This window comes from Jatropha curcas, chromosome 2 (assembly GCF_041381405.1).
Source record: "Jatropha curcas cultivar XTBG-Jc1 chromosome 2, XTBG_Jcur_1.0, whole genome shotgun sequence".
NCBI lineage: Eukaryota > Viridiplantae > Streptophyta > Magnoliopsida > Malpighiales > Euphorbiaceae > Jatropha > Jatropha curcas.
In genome coordinates this window covers 8,551,162-8,569,374 of record NC_143152.1, presented here as the reverse complement: position 1 = coordinate 8,569,374, position 18,213 = coordinate 8,551,162, and the positions used below count along the sequence as shown (strand labels likewise).

At 32.0% G+C, this 18,213-nt stretch overlaps 2 protein-coding genes across 2 annotated transcripts; both read left to right on the top strand.

Moving 5' to 3' along the window:
• The first annotated feature begins 3,433 nt into the window (after positions 1–3,433).
• Positions 3,434–7,204, top strand: URH1 (uridine-ribohydrolase 1). The gene is made up of 9 exons (XM_012211081.3): positions 3,434–3,877; positions 4,747–4,862; positions 4,965–5,024; positions 5,644–5,826; positions 5,910–6,014; positions 6,308–6,404; positions 6,477–6,584; positions 6,674–6,809; positions 6,886–7,204. The coding sequence occupies exons 1-9, from the start codon at positions 3,775–3,777 to the stop codon at positions 6,992–6,994; spliced, it is 1,017 nt and encodes a 338-aa protein (XP_012066471.1). The 5' UTR covers positions 3,434–3,774; the 3' UTR covers positions 6,995–7,204.
• Positions 7,205–8,714: 1,510 nt separating this feature from the next.
• On the top strand, positions 8,715–9,293 carry LOC105629522 (uncharacterized). The gene has a single exon (XM_012211130.4). The coding sequence runs from the start codon at positions 8,822–8,824 to the stop codon at positions 9,140–9,142; it is 321 nt and encodes a 106-aa protein (XP_012066520.1). The 5' UTR covers positions 8,715–8,821; the 3' UTR covers positions 9,143–9,293.
• Positions 9,294–18,213: the final 8,920 nt, after the last annotated feature.

Below are 18,213 nucleotides of genomic sequence, written 5' to 3'. Positions count from 1 at the left end.
TAAAGCCCTTGGCAACTAACCAGGCTTTGAATCTGTCAATTGATCCATCCGATTTATATTTTATGCGATATAACCATTTGCAATCAACAATATTCAGAGAGGATTGAGCAGGCACAAGATCCCAAGTCTGGTTACGACGTAAAGCATCAAATTCTTCTTTCATTGCTGTATTCCAGTGAGAATATTTCTGTGCTTGTTTATAGGTAGTAGGAGGTATGAGAATCATACTAGAAGCAAGAAGAGAATGAACCAATTTAGGTTTAATGATATTATTTTTAGCACGGGTAACCATAGGATGAAAATTTGTAATGGTGGGAGGAACAACAGGTGGGGCTGGATGATGACTTTGAACGTTTGGTGTTTCATTGGGTGAGGCGGGTTGAGGGCTGTGAGTGTGTGTAGTTTCAGAAGAAGAAGTAGAAGTACCTGACACTGGAAGTACAGACCTGATTGGAGCAGCAGAAACAGGAGCAGACGGCATCGAAATAATAGCAGGCAATAATTCAGTAGATTGAGGTAATGCAGTGTTTGTGACAGAATTATGTTCAGTAAGATTCTCCCATTTACAAAGCTGAAAATTTGATTTTAAATGAGAGAAAATATTACTAAAAGGAAAATTATTCTCAAAAAATAAGACATCACGAGAGAGGTATATTTTAGATGAAATCGGATCATAACACTGATGACAATAATATTTTGTTGAAAAACCTAAATAAACACATGGTGTGGACTGAGCTTCTAGTTTATGTTTGGTATACGGCCGGAGCCACGGATAACACAATGAACCAAAGGTACGAAGTGAGGCTAGATTTGGGATTGCTTAGAATAAAAGCTGATGCGGAGATTTTCCATTTAAAACAGGGGTGGGTAACTTGTTGATGATATAAACAGCGTGGGTACAAGCAAAACTCCAAAATTGAGATGGAAGAGATGCCTGAGAATTCTGGTTTGAGATTTGTTAGCAAAAGCTGTATGTAAAGATTGCCATGCTTTATGAGCAGTAAGTGAAAGAGCAACAGGTGATGCAATAGTAGGATCAACAGATGCCAAAAGTGCATTATGGATGAGCTTATCTTGACGAAACCATTGATGATAAGCTGGGTTTGGTTGATTAGTAGTGGAAAGAGTTTGTGTTGGGGCTGCAGTTGATCCATCAAGATGTCCGTATAAGTTGTGACCATACATGAGCATCTCAATTTGAGCTTTCCAAATAGTGAAATTGGAACTTCCACTCAATTTGATAGGTAATTGAGCAGTGGGATTGAATTGAAAAATAGACTGATATTGGGATGAAGAATCAGCATTGATAACTGGAGCAGCCATGGCAAAGAGGAGAGGAAAAAGAAAAAAAAAACTTTGGCTTGTGAGAGCACTTTAAAGCTCTGATACCATAAAGAAATATTGAACAATATGAATTGTAATCTGATCCTATTGCTATCATGAAGGTACAATATATATACAGCAGCAGTGGCCTTATAAACCTCAACAAACTAAACAAATCCTAACTAATAACAAATAAATAACAAAGTTATAAAAAGCCTAGAATGAAGGACGAATCATATAACAGATATGATTCTTAGGATTCTGTTTTAACCTTAATTCAACCTATCTGAATCTCTAACTTTTCTCATCCTTCAAAACTTCCTCAAAGCCTAATCTCCATATCGATTTTCAAGATTATCGATTTCAAACATTTTGCTCTAATCTCTCAAACTATCTCTTTATATTTCTTTTTCTATTTCAATCCAAACCCATCACTTAAACAGCCACCCATTAATCAATAATCACAAATGCAATTGAAAGGAAGAAGAACATCAAAACTGAAATCATTAAATTAAAAGCGATTTTAATTCTCTTGGAAGCGTTCCAAAAAGATTTCTTCTTCATCATCTAGATTTGATGGACAAAACTTAAATCCATTAAGTGTGAAAAATCCAGTTCCTTTGTTGTCGCCACCGGTGCTTCCATGGCGTCTTCATGAATTTTTTTTTTATTTTTATGAATTTTTATCTTTTTCATTTTTTATTAATCTGATGCTTTGTTTTCTTTTTTTGCTTTTTTATTTTTTTTTTTTCAATTCTGAAATTGGTGCTTGTTTATGGTTATTGGTTTTATATTTGCTTTAGGAAGGTAAAAGACACAAGTTTTTTTTATCTGCTTTTGTAATTAATCGAAGAATTGTAATTAACTGAAAAACGATATGAATGACATTTGAGAACCAGCAGACGAGGAAGAGAGTATTTCGGGAAAGAATTTCCTTCTCTTTCTTTAGACCGTTAAATTTTCCTTTGACTTGTACTATAAAATTGCAAATATTAGACATAATGATAATTTAATATAACGGGTTCAAAATATAAGAATATAGTAGTTTATTTCTAAAAATATAAAGGTAAAGTAGTTTCTTTAGGTAAAATAAAAGGGTATGGCTATAATTTTCCTATAAGAAAATTATAAACCATACTTTATATTATATAAGAATAAATTAATGAGTATAAATAATGAGTAAACAATCAATAATAATGATGTGCAATGCAGAAAATATTTAATAATAATAAAACTAACAAACATATAAGTCAATACTAATTTAAATATTATAATAATTTTGGTATCATTAATCATAAACGGTCTTTTCCACATCTAAAATCATCTATCCCTTCTCCCTGGTGGTCCAAAGCAGCGGGCTGCCGTATTCTTGGCGACTCTTCCTTCGGTCGGCTGGTCAAACAAAAAGTCTTGAAAATTCAGTTGTCCATCAATTAATTCATTGAAATTGTACGATTCATTCTATTGTTAACTTCTTCCCGGAGTTTTAATAAAATACATATATTAATAATTAGTTCAATTAAAATTAATTTTTTTTATCTTTAATTTATTAAGATATTAATAAAAAATTTTAATTTAATTAATAATTATAAAAATTATTATAAAAAAATTAATTATATATATATATATATATATATATATATATATATATATATAAATTTAGAAACTTTACAAATAAATATCTAATTAAAGAATAACAAGCAAACAAAATGGAATAGAGAGAGTTAATTTTCAAAAATTAATACTTAACTCATAAAGCTTTTCTCTATAAAAAGGACGGTGATAGGTGATTTACACATAATCTATAATTTCAATAATCAATTAACTATCCACCTAAAATAAAAATAAAATTGCAATTTAATGGGTGAATATTCAACTATTTTGACTAAATTCATGAATACAAATCAAAGGGATTGAAAATTTATTAGATATAAATTGAACGGAAATTGAATCACTATTTTTGATAAATTTAGTTTATTTTTAAATTTATTAGAAATTGAATCAAGTAAATCTGAAATAAAAAAATCCAACGGAACCATATTGATTCGGTTTGGTGGTTCGGTTTTTCGGAACTGTATTTTGCCTTACAATATACAAATTGTAATTTCGAACCCGAAAAGGCAATCGAGGAGAAAATGAAGTAGAAGATTCAGATCCAAAAGGAATATCACGCCAGACGCCTGTCACTTTTTTATTAGCTGTTCCACAGAGAGATATATATTCCTCTACGAAACCAACTTTCAGAGCTCAAAAGTCCCGTCTTCTAGTTAGGTGCCTGCCCAGTTTTCCATCAAACTTATCGTCGCCTGGAACTTGACAATTTTCTTTTTTTCAATTTAATTTTTATGTTTATGTACAGTGATATATAGTTGCAGGTGAAGCTTTGATTGCTTGGTACTTCATTGTGTAAGGAGAAGCAGCCATAGTCTGTTTGTTGGAGAGAATAGTAATATGGATGGTTTGACAGAGAAATTCAATGGTGAAAACGACGGCGTTTTCTCTGGCTCTGCTTCTCTGCCTGAAAAGCTCATTATCGATACTGACCCCGGGATCGGTAAGCTTCTACTTTCTTTTTTTTTTGAAAAATTTTTGGAAACTTTGTTTTCTGGGAATTTCGAGAATGCAGAGATGAAAATGATATTAATTAGCCTGTAAAGTACCCATCTATTGATCTTTTTTTATTATTTTTTCTTCTGATTATATCGTTGTAATTTATAGACTTCGTCTATGGAGTTTAGCATTTTAAGTTCTCAATGTGATTGTTTCGCTTCTTTTCTTTCTTTTTTTCTTAATTTGGCATTTTCTGGTTCTTTGTGTTTTTAGGTGTGAAACTAGGGATTTTCTGGAGAAGAGAGTTGTAATTGAGTTAATCTATGTTTGGTTGCTGGAAAAGTAAAATTAGAAGAATTTTGAATTTTTTGATTTTCAGAGTTGAATTTTAGATGTAAAAAGAAAAAGAAAAGGTTCAAATTTGGCTGATTCTCTTTTAAGAAAAAAACTTTTTCTTGTTGAGTGGAAATTCAGTATTCTATTTTTTCTAGTTTCTTTAGTTTTACTTTTTTTTGTTTTTTTTTTTTTTATTTACAAATTTGTAAGGAGATGTTAGGATGAAAATTTTGATGGGATTAGAAATTTGTTCCTAAAAATTGAAGTCATAATTACAAATGCATAATGTGCAGAAACTGTTTAAGCAGAACCAGAATCAAAAGGATGAAATTAGATACGTAGATATTTTTTGTTGCGAGAGGATAAGGGGTTCCGAAAGGTTGTAACTTGTAATCCTTTGAACAACGAGACTCCCTTTTATTAACTTGTTTCTTTATTAATGAGCCATCGGTTGGCATACATTAGAAAGTATCCTATCTCTACAAACTGATATAGGTGGTTGAGTTGGTTATGTAATTTGTAAGAATTGATCTGCAGATGATAGTATGGCAATCTTAATGGCATTTCAATCTCCAAAGTTGGAGATCTTGGGCTTGACAACAATATTTGGTAATGTTACAACAACAGACGCCACACGAAATGCTTTACTTCTGGTATGTGTACTTCAATTAGTTCCATCTTACCATCTTCCAGACGTTTCATATGTTCGAAACATGTTCATGATCAATTCCTTTTTTTAATGTGCAAAAGGATAGTGTGAGATCGCAGGGTGTCCAGGAGTTCCAGTGGCAGAAGGCAGCCCTGAGCCTCTAAAGGTAACTATTTAAATGCATCATCGGCTTATACTCTGTCAACCATCTCAATTTCATAACTAATTGTGACTAGATATGGTACATCTGGAATTAGACTTGATCTGATTTTGTTTTTCCTTCTATATAATGTGTTATTCTGTTTTTCTTTGTCAGACCAAGTTATTGTATCTTTGTGGGAATTTGCATTTTCAGTCCATATGTGTTGTGGGACTTCATTAGTTGCTAGTTATCTATTACTTTTAAGTTAATGAAAATTTTCATTTTCTATAGTGCATACAATTTGGGAATTTTCTTGACTACACCATGTGTCTGTCCACCTCCTTTCACATGAAGGGGTCCTACCATATAAGTGGAGTTTACGCCATGTGAGAGGCCATATACATGCTCTCGGTGTAGGAAAGAGTTTTACTACCAACTTATTTATACATATTTCAACAACTTTTATATTCCTAGACACCCTGTTTGTTTTGTCTTCAGTGGTTGCAAAAAGAAAAATTATGCATCAGTCATCTTGGAAAATAATTCAGCTTATATCTCGTGAATAATAGTGCATACCTTGTTGACCCTTCCATTTTTACTTGTAATTATTTCATATTTCCTAACCGTGCTTTCTTATTAAAAGGGGGGAACACCACGAGTTGCTGACTTTGTTCATGGTTCTGATGGACTGGGGGAAATTTTTTTACCTTCTCCAAAAGCAACAAAGATTGAGAAGACTGCTTCTGAATTTTTAGTTGATAAGGTCTCTGAGTACCCTGGTGAAGTGTGTATACTTGCACTTGGACCACTTACTAACTTGGCTCTGGTAAGCTTAAATTATCCATTCTTGCCAGCTTCACCCCTCAGGATCCCACAAATATGAACCCTAACTGTCATGTTTGGTGCTAGGCCATAAAAAGGGACTCCTCCTTTGCGAGCAAAGTGAAAAAGATAGTTGTACTTGGAGGTGCTTTCTTCGCACTTGGAAATGTAAATCCTGCTGCTGAAGCAAATGTAAGTGCTAATATAGAATAGATATCTCTCTGATATTTGCAACTATTATGAGCTTGGGTAGGAAGCAATTATTTCTATGACTTGGCCTCTTCCTTCAGTCAGTCATAGTTGATAAATTTACTTCTCCTATCACTTGCCTCTTAAGATAGAAGAGCACTCATTGCTTGAGAGGAGCAATTGGACTTCAACTTTTTGCTTTGTGCAACTTGTTGTTTGGTTACTCTATTTAGCTAACTTGAACAACCTTTTTACTAAAAAATGTGCATCAAATCTGACACTTGTGTGACTTGCAGATTTATGGTGACCCAGAAGCAGCAGATGTGGTCTTTACATCCGGAGCAAACATTGTTGTTGTTGGAATCAATATCACAACCCAAGTTAAATTTACAGGTCTAATATCAGCTTCTTCGCATCTCTGTTCAAGCTGAAGCTTTTCTTTGTGATAATTTCTTTATATTGCAGATGATGATCTTAGTGAATTGAGGCAATCAAAAGGGAAGCATGCTCAAATACTATGTGACATGTGCAAATTCTATAGAGATTGGCATGTGAAGTCTGATGGTGTATATGGTAACTTTCCAATTCTGTAATTCTTCTATCTCATGTTTTGTTGCCAATTTGTGTATTTTAATGAAATTACTCTCTGCTTGTTGTTCCAGGCATTTTTCTTCATGACCCTGTGAGTTTCGTGGCACTAGCTCGCCCTGATCTCTTCACATACAAGAAGGGAGTTGTGAGAGTCGAGACACAGGGCATCTGCGAAGGACATACACTAATGGACCAAGGACTTAAAAAGTACATTCAAACTTATGATGCTCATTGATGTGTTTTACTATTGGGTTGCCTCACATTTTCTTTAATTATGATGTAGATGGAATACGAGCAACCCATGGTCGGGATATTCCCCAGTTGCAGTTGCTTGGACAGTTGACGTGGATGAGGTCCTCAATTACATCAGGAACCTTGTAATGAAACCATGAGAGAATTATTTGAAGATGCTAGACATCGAAAATGTAGTGTCGAAGGTGCCCTCTGTTATCTTGTCTTACCTTCTGGTGGTGTTGGGGAAAAAGGCTAACAATTCCATTTATGTAATCATTTCAAACGCTTTACCTGTGTGCGCGAAAACATTTCACTTTATTAATGTTTAACTTTTTAAATTCAATGCAAGTTACATTCTGTTTTTCTAATCATGGTCTCTTCTATAATTTCTGATTCTTGTTAATAGAATTGATTCAGTTTTAAGCATAACTGATTGAATTTTATAAAACTGAGTCGAACTACCTTGAAACTTTGATTTGGACTGAAGTAAACCTAGAGCAGGACTACTTGCGAGCAAGCTAACCTAACCGGACCAAACAGTGTCGATTGTTCGATTGGTCATTGGGCTCAGCCCTATGTATAAACTCAGCAGTACACAGTTACAATAAAGATGAAGCTTTACAACGGAAATGATGGTGCATGGTTCCATGGTGGTAATTGCTTTCTTCACATTTTAATTTCTCCAACTTCATAATAATAAGGGTAAAATGGTTCCAAATGAGATCTGACAGGTTAAAACTGTCAATACATGTCCTAAGGGTAGAATCGTGAAATCACTATCCACGCGTCGGAAACACCCTAAAAAAACACAAAAAAGCCTCAATTCCTTAGGGATAAAACCGAATAACCAATCCGTAGATGGCCCACCTTCTTCAACCAAAATGCAAAACCAATAATACAAAAATTCACCGCGGTAACGTAAACAAACTCACCAAGATAATTACTATGGTGTCCTTATCCTTACTTACTTTTATGTTGAAGTGTAACCCTCAGATTGACTTTGATTCATGCATACCGCTCACCAAAATAATTAAAATTATTCATTAACTTCATTATTTTATATTATTACCTTGAATTGTTAATCAACACATAAAACTTTTTTTTTATTCTTTTCTCTTTTCTTTTTTAAACAAAAATAAAATCATATTTTCAATAAATCGACACAATTCATATCTAAGATAAGCAAAATCCCTATATTTTTTCTTAAATAAATCAAGGAATAAAACCTAATTTGCTTTCCTAAATTTATTATTCAAGAACAAAAAGCTATGAAATTAATTTTTTGGTTCAATTTATCCCATGAACTTATAATTCACGATCAATTTACCCTAAAGCACAAATTCAAGCAATAATTTGGTGTGCGAGAATTTGAGAAAATTACTATTATTAACTTTTTTAAAATAACAATCAACTACTATTAACTTTTTTTTTTTTTAAACTATATATGAGTAATAAATACACTCAATTTTCCCAATCTTTTTATATTTTTATCAATCAAAATATCATTCTGTTTATAAATCTTTATATATAAGAAGAACCTTCTTCTTCTTCTTCTTCTTCTTATTATTTTTATTATTGGTTGACTGGACTTTTAAGTCTAAACATAAAAATTTTATAGCCCTCGCTGATGACTTTAACACCATTAATCTGGAGATTTATTTTTTTTCTGTTATACATGAAAGTTAGAAGGTCAAAGTTATGGAGGCAATATTGTTGAAACTTGAAGATGAGAGAAAGGAACCAAGAACCAAACCCATTAAATAAAAGCAGTTAACCAACTCTTTCCTCTTCTTATTTTGAATCACCAACCACACTGAAGTACTCCTCTCAACTCCCGCCAGAAGCTTATACCTCCCACTTCAAAAACCAATCATTATCCCTTTTTTCCTTCACCGATATCTACCAAGAAACCTCAATACCCTCATATAAATATTTCTTTAAGCAAAAGCTTCTAAAAGTTAAAACCAAAACCAAGAATCAAGAAAATGGTGGGTGTTTCTTCATCAACTATATTGGCAGAGAAGATTTCTTGGTACTGTGCTTTGTTAATGGCAATACTGATGATTTTGAGTTGCTGTGAAGTTAGTGAAAGTGAATTTGTGATGAAAAACCAGAATGGCTTTGTTGTAAATAAGGGTTGTGATGAGATATATGTGGTAAGAGAAGGAGAAACATTGCATTCCATTAGTGAAAAATGTGGAGATCCATACATCGTTGAAGAAAATCCTCACATTCATGACCCAGATGATGTTTTCCCTGGCCTTGTTATTAAGATTACCCCTTTCAATAATAGGTATTTTAATTAATTTTTATTTTGTATTTCTTTTCTTTGTATTTTCAATGAAATTGTATTTTATTGGAAGCAAAATTAATTAATCACTCGATGTACACATAAATTATACGTTGTTTTATCATTAGATTTATGTTTTAATACCATTTTCCTCTTAATTTGTGGAACTTTATAATGTTTGTTTATCTCCATGCACATGAACTCACAGATATCAAATCCCAAATCTCATTCATATTTTCCACGTCATAATTGAACTTTACCAATGATAATTTTTCCTTTAAATTCTTTAAAAATATCTATCGACTGAAAATTGAAAAAAAATAAATAACTAATATAGAAGAAAAGAAAAAAAAAATTATTTCAAGCCAAATACAGTAACTAACGTAGGGGTGAGTATTCGGTTCGGCTAATTCAACTAATTTGATTTGGTGAATAAATGTTCGATTAAAAAAATTAAATTTTCAGTGGTCGGTTAAAAGTCTGGTTAAAAATTAATCAAACCGAATTAATCAAATTAACCAACTCTCAAAACTATGTCATTTTGATTAATTAGATAATAAAATTAAAAATTAAAAATATTTCAATGTTTATTTTGATTAAGTAGTGATTAGTAATTCAGATTAATTTGTAATACGGTTGAAGTCGGTTAATCACAAACTTCAGTTAAATTAGTTGAGTTAATTAGATTTTTCAATTTCCTTAACTTCGATTCGATTAATGATCAAAATTAATTCGGTTAAAACGATTCAGTTAAATCCGGTTAAAGCAAAAAAAATTTCAATTAAAAATATTATTCAAATCGGCCGAATCGGCAGAATGCTCACTCTTAAACTAACATATGTTGTAGATACTTTTTTATTAAGAAAAAAAAATATGTCTATCACTCAATTTGTTTCAACTGTTTTCATGCTCGGATTGAGGATAATGTTTAGAAAAAGTCTTTCCAAATTATAGAGATTCTCAGTTTCAAATCCTTGATCTTTATAAATAAAACTAATCGTGATTTTGCGTTTCGTGCGAAAATATTATAAATCATTTGAATAATTACTTTTATTGAATTATGTTGTTAGGATTTTTAATTTATATCTTTAAATTAAGACTAACAATAAAAATGATTGGAAGTATTTTGAGTAAAATTTATTTCTATATGTATTTTTGAGTAAATTAATTTTGAAGTCAGCTATCTATATGTATACTATTAATTAAAAACACTCAACAGCAGATCAAAAATAAAAAATTTTAAAGTTATGATTATCTATGTAATTATTAATTATAAATTAGTTTAATTTCAAATTTATAATTATATATATCTATTAATTATAAATTAATTATAAAAAAAAGTATACCCAATCAAGTGCAATAAAAATAAAAATAAAAATAAAAATAAATTTTTAAAAATTTCAAACTCATAATAAACTATAAAATATCTTCATCATAAATAAACTTTAAAAATATATTTAACATTGAATCAAATTATAGAACAATAAAATAAATTAATAAATTAAAAAAATTATGATTGGAAGGATTCTCAAATTAATTTATGTTCACCCAAAACTACACCAATTTATATCATTGTATAATACTCACAAATAATGTTAAACTCCAATTGAACTAATGATATTTAAATTTAAATTTGGTGAGTTTAAAAATTATTGTAATTAATATAAGTATAGGTTTCAAAGAAACGTGGACATAATAAGTGATATATATAGAAAAAAAGATGGAAGGGGAGAAAATTAGGGAGATAAAATAAGTACATATAATTGATTTGTTGACAAATAATATAAAAAAGGGCTATTGATAGACAAATAGTTACTGATGATGCATAAGCATTAAATAACGTCAACATCACAGAAGCTGGTTTTGGCAAGAGAGACATAGCATGGTTGAGAAGCTCATCTGCAAAAGCCAGCAAGAAGCAGACGAAAGAGTTTAGTGTGAAAACATACAGTTTGGCTTGAATCGATTTATCAACTTTTCTACCTTAATTTCTGGCTATTGTAGTTGAATGGACTTGATAAATTTCTTCTCAGTGTACCAGTAGAATTTTTCACCAATAGAAACAATACTTGTAAGTTTAAAAAACGTCTAAAACTAAGATTAATACCCATTAGTTAAACTGTCATCATTATAAAAATTACATTACATTAGTGTAGAATTAATAGCCATCCAAATTTTAATCAATCAAACACCAAGAATGCGTAAAAGAATGAAAAGTGCCAAGGAGATGGCCCATCTCGCAGTATGGCAGTAGGTAATTATTTGTGAATTACTTAAGAGGTAGAGATTAGATTATATAATGCATTCAATTAAAAAAAATTTAGCTAGATTTTACAGTTCTAGTTTGATTAGGTGAGATAGTTTGATAAGATTATAGATTCAAAAAGTTATTAATTACCAACACTACATATTAAATTGAAAAATTAAGTTGACCAATCAAAATATAGAAAAATAAAAAAAAATTATAAATTTTCTAAAAAAAAAAAATTAAAATAAAATGCTTAATAAAAAGAATGCCTTAAACCTTCTATTTATTTCAGCTTTCGTGTGTATATATATAGATTTGTTTACTTTTACTAATCTACTTGCATATTGATCAATTAAAATATATCTAAAATTCTTTTTTTTTTTTTTTTTTTTTTTTTTTTTTAAAGTTGAAGGCTCTTGACCTTCCACATCCTAGACTAACTATAAAATAATCATTCAAACATATGCTAGTAGACCATGCAAAGTTTGAACTTGAATTGAATTCAAGCATTTCACCCAATCCTAATCATAGATATATATTACTCCTTTCAAAAATTTTATTTTTTTCTACTTTATTTTTTTATTTTAAAAAATTTTAGGAGTATATATATTTTTTAACTTTACTCTTACTTCCATTGCGTAAGCATTGTTATTTAAAGAATTAATAAAAGAGTAATTTAGCATAAAAAGACAGTAGCAATTGAATTCTTTCACATAAAAAACTGTGTTTTTTTGGCAATTTAAAATAATATATAAAATATAAAAAATTCATAATCTATTTTCTTAATATTCTTTTCCATCACGAGACACTATTAAGCTAACGAAAATATTGATCCAAAATATTGCTGATCTTTTAATATATCACATGATTATAATAAAATTTGAAATAAATGGTAAAAGTAAATTTTATTTATTATTATTTCCTAGCATTTTATCAAAAACACTTTCAATTAGATTTTAACATGAAGCTACAAATTAAAAATTTTTCAAAATATTACATCATATAATGAAAAGTAATTCAAGCAATTTATAAATACCTGTGCGGGAAGCGTGGTACTATGACTAGTTTGGGGTATAAGAAGGAATATAAATAAATATGAAAAAAAAAAATTTACTTCTTGTTGTTATTTTATGTTTTATTTTAATTTTCATAACCCTGTAATATTTTCAAATTATAAATATACTAACGAAACTTTTTTTGTTTGGATCCCGATATAGACTTTGTTTGCATTGTAATTTTTTTTTATTTTTTCTAATTTGTAAAAAAATTCAGTTTTAACACTCCTATTGTGAACCAAGCCAGAAGATAGGTTAACCATGTATAACACTCCCAATGCTTTAACCAGTTAGCTTTGAAAATATTAACAAAAAGATGTGCTATAATATTCTCCATTGCTAGGCTTAACTAAAATAATTAATGTTTTTATGTAATATCTTAAAATTTTCATACATAATAATTAATTTTTCTCCAATATCTCACAAGTTAGCAAGTTTTTTTGCTCCTCATATTATTGAGTAAAATCACAATAGATTTGTTTCCATACAAAGTTTGCTACTTCATAATTTTCACTTCATATTATTGATAAAAGAAATACCCTGCACAAAAGAAAAATAAGATTAGGCAAATGAATATTTTAGGATATGTTTTTGTATAAAACTAAGTTTAGGGTTAAGAAAATATATAAGTTCATTTATAGTCAATTGCATAGTTAATGAATAATAAAAAAAAATCCAACATTTGTTTTTATTTAACAATGGTATATAGCTTTTAATAGAAATGAACAGAAAAACACCAAAGTTTTCTTTTGCAATTAGGCATCCATTTATTTCCAGAAAATAACTTACATTTGAAATATATTTTTCAAGAAAAATAGTAAATGACTTATTTTCCATTGTTTGGTTGCAATTTGAAAATTAATTAAAAATATTAAGATTGTTAACTCATAAGATAATAAAAATAAAAATACTAGTAATATAAATTTCATATTTTATAAATTTTATTATTAAATATAAGAATAATGCAAAAAAAGAAAAGATAAATTATGAAAGTCGTAAGCGACCGGTGGTGGTGGTGGGTGATGGCCGGTTGTGGGTGATGGCCGGTTGTGGTGGTTGAAGGTGGCCAGTGGTAGTGAACGGTGAGTGGTGGTAGTGGCTACCGATGATTAATAAATTAACAAAATATGGATTTATAAGGTTATAATAAGTTTGTCAAAGTCCGAAAAATGTTTTACGCTCTTTAAGATGAGAAGTTATTTACCTGAATCGCCCAAAACAAAGGAAAATTGTAAAAAATATTTTCCTACAAGTTATTTTACGGAAACAAATAAAACCTAGATCAGCTAAATACCAAAACATTTTATTCATAAATTGTGAAATGTCAATCAAAATATAAAGACCATGTTTGAAAAATAACTTTTCAAATTGGATTTAGTGTTATAATTTGGTCAAAATATTATTCCTATTATTTATAAAGTTTGGTGGCATAACATTGCTCCTTTAACATTTGATGAAAAGTTGCTGGCAAAAAAACAGTTTACAACTATTAGAATAATTAATTTTATGGATAGAGTTAAAAGTGTAATTTGCGAGAAAAATTTTATTTGACGATAAAGATTTTATAACAAGTTATCAGCACAATTTCGTTCTATCAGTTCGATTTTCGTTGCATCGCTCTTTTGATCAAATCGCAGGATAACTTATGGTTTGCGACAACCAAAGTCAAGATTCGTATATACAAGATTGTTGGACTTCATGAGGTAATTTTATATATTTTTGAAAAATAATTACTATAATTAATTTATAATAGATAGATCCGTTATTGAACGAAAATAAATAATTTTAATTTTATATGTATGTATATGGCTATTTTTGTTTGCCAAGAAGAATCAAGAAGAATATTATTTTTCATATATGAATTATGTATACATCATAGTCTAATATAGTACAAGGCATATCTAATTATGGTAACAAATAAACTAAATATGATGAAAGATATTGTTGCTGATTTAGTTTCTGATTTTCTTCCTAAATATATGTGATTTTATTTTGCTAATACTCCCCCCTCAAGTTGAATAGTGGGATTCCCGATATTCAACTTGCACAACACTTCATTGAACACTAGCCCTGTCACAACTTTTGTAAGAATATCTGCTAGTTGGTCTTCTGATCTAACAAATGGAAGTTCTATGATGCCACCTTCAATTTCCTTAATAAAGTGTCGATCCACTTCCACATGTTTTGTTCTGTCATGTTGTATAGGGTTCTCGAAGATGCTTATTGCTACCCTGTTATTACATTTTAGCATATTTGGAAGTTTTGGGGGAAAACCAATTTCAGTCATCAGCTTCTTAATCCACAAAATTTCTGCAATCCCTTAGCAACTCCCCTGAATTCTGCTTTAGCACTGGAGAGCGCCACCACCTTTTGTTTCTTACTCCTCCAAGTTACTAGATTCCCACCGACCAGAGTAAAGTATCCTGAAGTAGATCTTCTATCATTTGGATTTCCTGCCCAATCTGCATCAGTGTACGCTTCAATATCCAGATGTCCATTTTTCTTAAATATGATCCCATTTCCCGGTGTGCCCTTCAAATATCGCATAATCCTCATGACTGCCTCCATATGATCCTCCTGTGGTTGGTGCATAAATTGACTTACAACTCCCACAACATAAGCTATATCTGGTCTAGTATGAGATAAATAAATTAACTTTCCAACTAATCATTGGTACCGTTCTTTATTTGCCAATTTTCCATTTGTTACACTTCGAAGCCCATGGTTGACTTGTATTGGGGTATCCGCTGGTTTGCAATCGACCATCCCAATTTCTGTAAGTAAGTCAAGAACATATTTTCTTTGAGATATAAAGATTCCTTTGTCAGACCGCAAAACCTCTATTCCCAAGAAATATTTCAACCCACCTAAGTCTTTCATCTCAAACTCTTTGAATAGGTTTTGATGAAGTTTTGCAATTTCTTCCACATCACTCCCTGTTATGATCATATCATCAACATAAATTATCAGACATGTGATTAGGGTCCCTCTCTTCTTCAAGAAAAGAGTATGATCTGAGTTACTCTGCTTATAACTATACTGCTTCATTGCTACTATGAATCTCCCAAACCAGGCCCGTGGAGACTGTTTAAGTCCATAAATTGCCTTCCAAAGTCTACAAACTTCATTTCCCTTAAATTCACTAGAGAAAGCTGGTGGAGCTTCCATGTACACCTCTTCTTTCAAATCTCCATGAAGAAAGGCATTCTTTACATCAAACTGATGAAGAGGCTAGTCATTGTTTGCTGCTATTGAGAATAAAACTCGAATTGTATCAAATTTTTCCATTGGAGAAAAAGTTTCAGAATAGTCTATTCCATACATCTGTGTATATCCTTTTGCCACAAGTCGAGCTTTATATCTTTCTATGGTTTCGTCAGCTTTATGTTTGATGATGAAGACCCATCTTCACCCAACTGGTTTTTTTTCCTGCTAGAAGCTTACACTTTTCCCATGTACCATTTTTTTCAAGAGCATCCATTTCTGCGTTCATTGCTAACCACCACTCCTTTTTTTTGTTTGGCCTCTTGCGTGGTTCTTGGAATTTCTTCGTTGTACAATGTTGCAGTAAAGACTTTTGCTGCTTCTGAGATAATCCCCTTACTAAATTTCCCACAGGATATCTAGCAGTTCTTGAAACATGTTCTGGTGAGTATCGTCTTGGTCGAATACCTCTAGTACTTTTGTGGGGCAGAACACGTCTACTATCTTCCTCTAATTCTTCCATGATGGGATTAACATTTTGTAAAACATCATTATAAACAAAAGTAGGTACAGTTGAGACAGGTGATTCACTTACCTCTTGTTGAACATCATTCGAAGGAGTATCACTAGGGGGCATGTTGACATTGGTCTGTTCCTGGTTGATGAGTGGCTCAAAAGGAATCTCCAAAGTATCTAAAACCTCTGCATCTGAATTGTTTGATAGAGTCACACCACTTAGCCAACTTAGTGGGTCACTATTGTTCTTCCCCTGAGCACTAGGTTGGGTAAGGTAGTAATATTCTGTCTCAAGAAAGTCACAATCTATGGTTACATAAATGCGCCGATTATCAGGATTATAGCACCGGTACCCCTTCTGATGAAGTGCATATCCCACAAAAATACATTTAACAACATAGGGATCTAGCTTAGTCCGTTTCGTTTTTAGAATGTGGACAAAAACTGAACATCCAAATACTCGTGGTGGTAGGGTTAAGGCTTGTGGGATGTCGGTTTGGGTTTCAAGAACTTAAAGTGGTGTTTTGTGATCAAGAATTTTTGTAGGCAGGCAGTTAAGCAGATAGGCTGATGTGGCAAGAGCTTCTGGCTAGAAATACTTGGGTAGCTTGGATTCAATCATCATTGCTCGGGTCATTTCAAGAAGGGTGCGATTCCTATGTTCTGCAACTCCATTTTGTTGAGGCGTGTGAGGATAGGAGGTTTGGTGGATTAGACCATTTTCGTGGAAAAAAGTTTTCATGCCACCATTCACATATTCTCCACCATTATCCGAACGAAGAATTTGAATTTGTCGATTAAACTGAGTTTGTATCATTCGAAAAAAGGCAACAAATTTGTCATGCACTTCAGACTTTTGTTTCATAAAATATACCTAAGTCATGCGAGAATAATCATCAACAAACAACGCAAAGTACTGAAAACCACTATTATTTGGGTATGAAGCAGTCCCCATACATCAGAATGTATCAAGGAAAAAATTGGTTTAACTCTAGTGTTACGTGGGCTAAATGATACCTGATGACTTTTTGCCAAAATGCAAGTCTCACATGATAAATGAGTATCTTTATTCTTAAAAAGTGCAGGAAACAAAAAACGAAGATAACTAAGGGATGAATGACATAGCCGATGATGCCATAGCCAAATTTGGCGATCATTAGTCCCATGAGCCATCAAAACAGTACTCTTGTGATCCACTTCATCAACATAGTAGAGACCTCCGTACTCAGTACCACGCCCAATGATCTCCCCCGTATGAATGTCCTGCTAAAGGCAAAAATGTGGGCACATTAGGACCACACAATTTAATTCTTGAGTCACATGACTTATAGACAAAAGCTTGCAAGACAATGATGGAACATAGAGGCAATTTTTTAATTTTAATGTAGGGCTAATAACAATTGATCCTTCTCCTTTAACTTCTGACAAATCCCCATTTGCAGTTTGAACATGAGTTTTTGAGGGCAAAACTGGACCAATAATATCTGATGGATCATGTGCCATTGTGTTGGTAGACCCGCAACCAAAAATCCAGTCCGTTATTTTTCCTTTCTCTCCTTGACCTAGTTTCTCTTCTCTGCTAGGGTTCACACCGCCTCCCATTGTAGCAAACCCTTGCTGCCCAGAACTGCTGATCCCTTTATCTCTCTCTTGGCCGCTGCCGTTGTTGACGGTGGCCTCCGGGATGCCCACAGTGGCAACCGCCTTGCTCCGCTTACCTTTATTCGGTTTGTGATTATCCTCCCACCAATCAGGATAACCCACCAACTGGAAACATGTTTCTCGGGTATGTTTTTTCATCCCACAATGTGTGCACTGGAGTATTGTTTCCACTGTTTTTCGGTGGAATCTGAGTGGTCGCGATCCCGTCCCACAAGCGATCCAAATCTGCTTCGGTCCCCTATTATTTTGACAGCCAGTCCCATCCCTATGCCTCCCGATGATGTGTCTACGTCGCTGGTGGTTGCCGGTTTCAGAATCTGGAGCCTAACGGCCTCTCTACGAACAATGGCGTAGGCAAACTCTATTAAGGGAAGAGGTTCCTACTTCAAGATATCTCTCCTG

Excerpts from the sequence above, each read along its gene's own strand:
- URH1 (XM_012211081.3), top strand. The coding sequence starts at position 3,775 with ATGGATGGTTTGACAGAGAAATTCAATGGTGAAAACGACGGCGTTTTC. Across the intron at positions 5,827-5,909 it reads CACTTACTAACTTGGCTCTG|GCCATAAAAAGGGACTCCTC; the intron begins GTAAGCTTAAAT and ends GTTTGGTGCTAG. Across the intron at positions 6,015-6,307 it reads ATCCTGCTGCTGAAGCAAAT|ATTTATGGTGACCCAGAAGC; the intron begins GTAAGTGCTAAT and ends TGTGACTTGCAG.
- LOC105629522 (XM_012211130.4), top strand. The coding sequence starts at position 8,822 with ATGGTGGGTGTTTCTTCATCAACTATATTGGCAGAGAAGATTTCTTGG.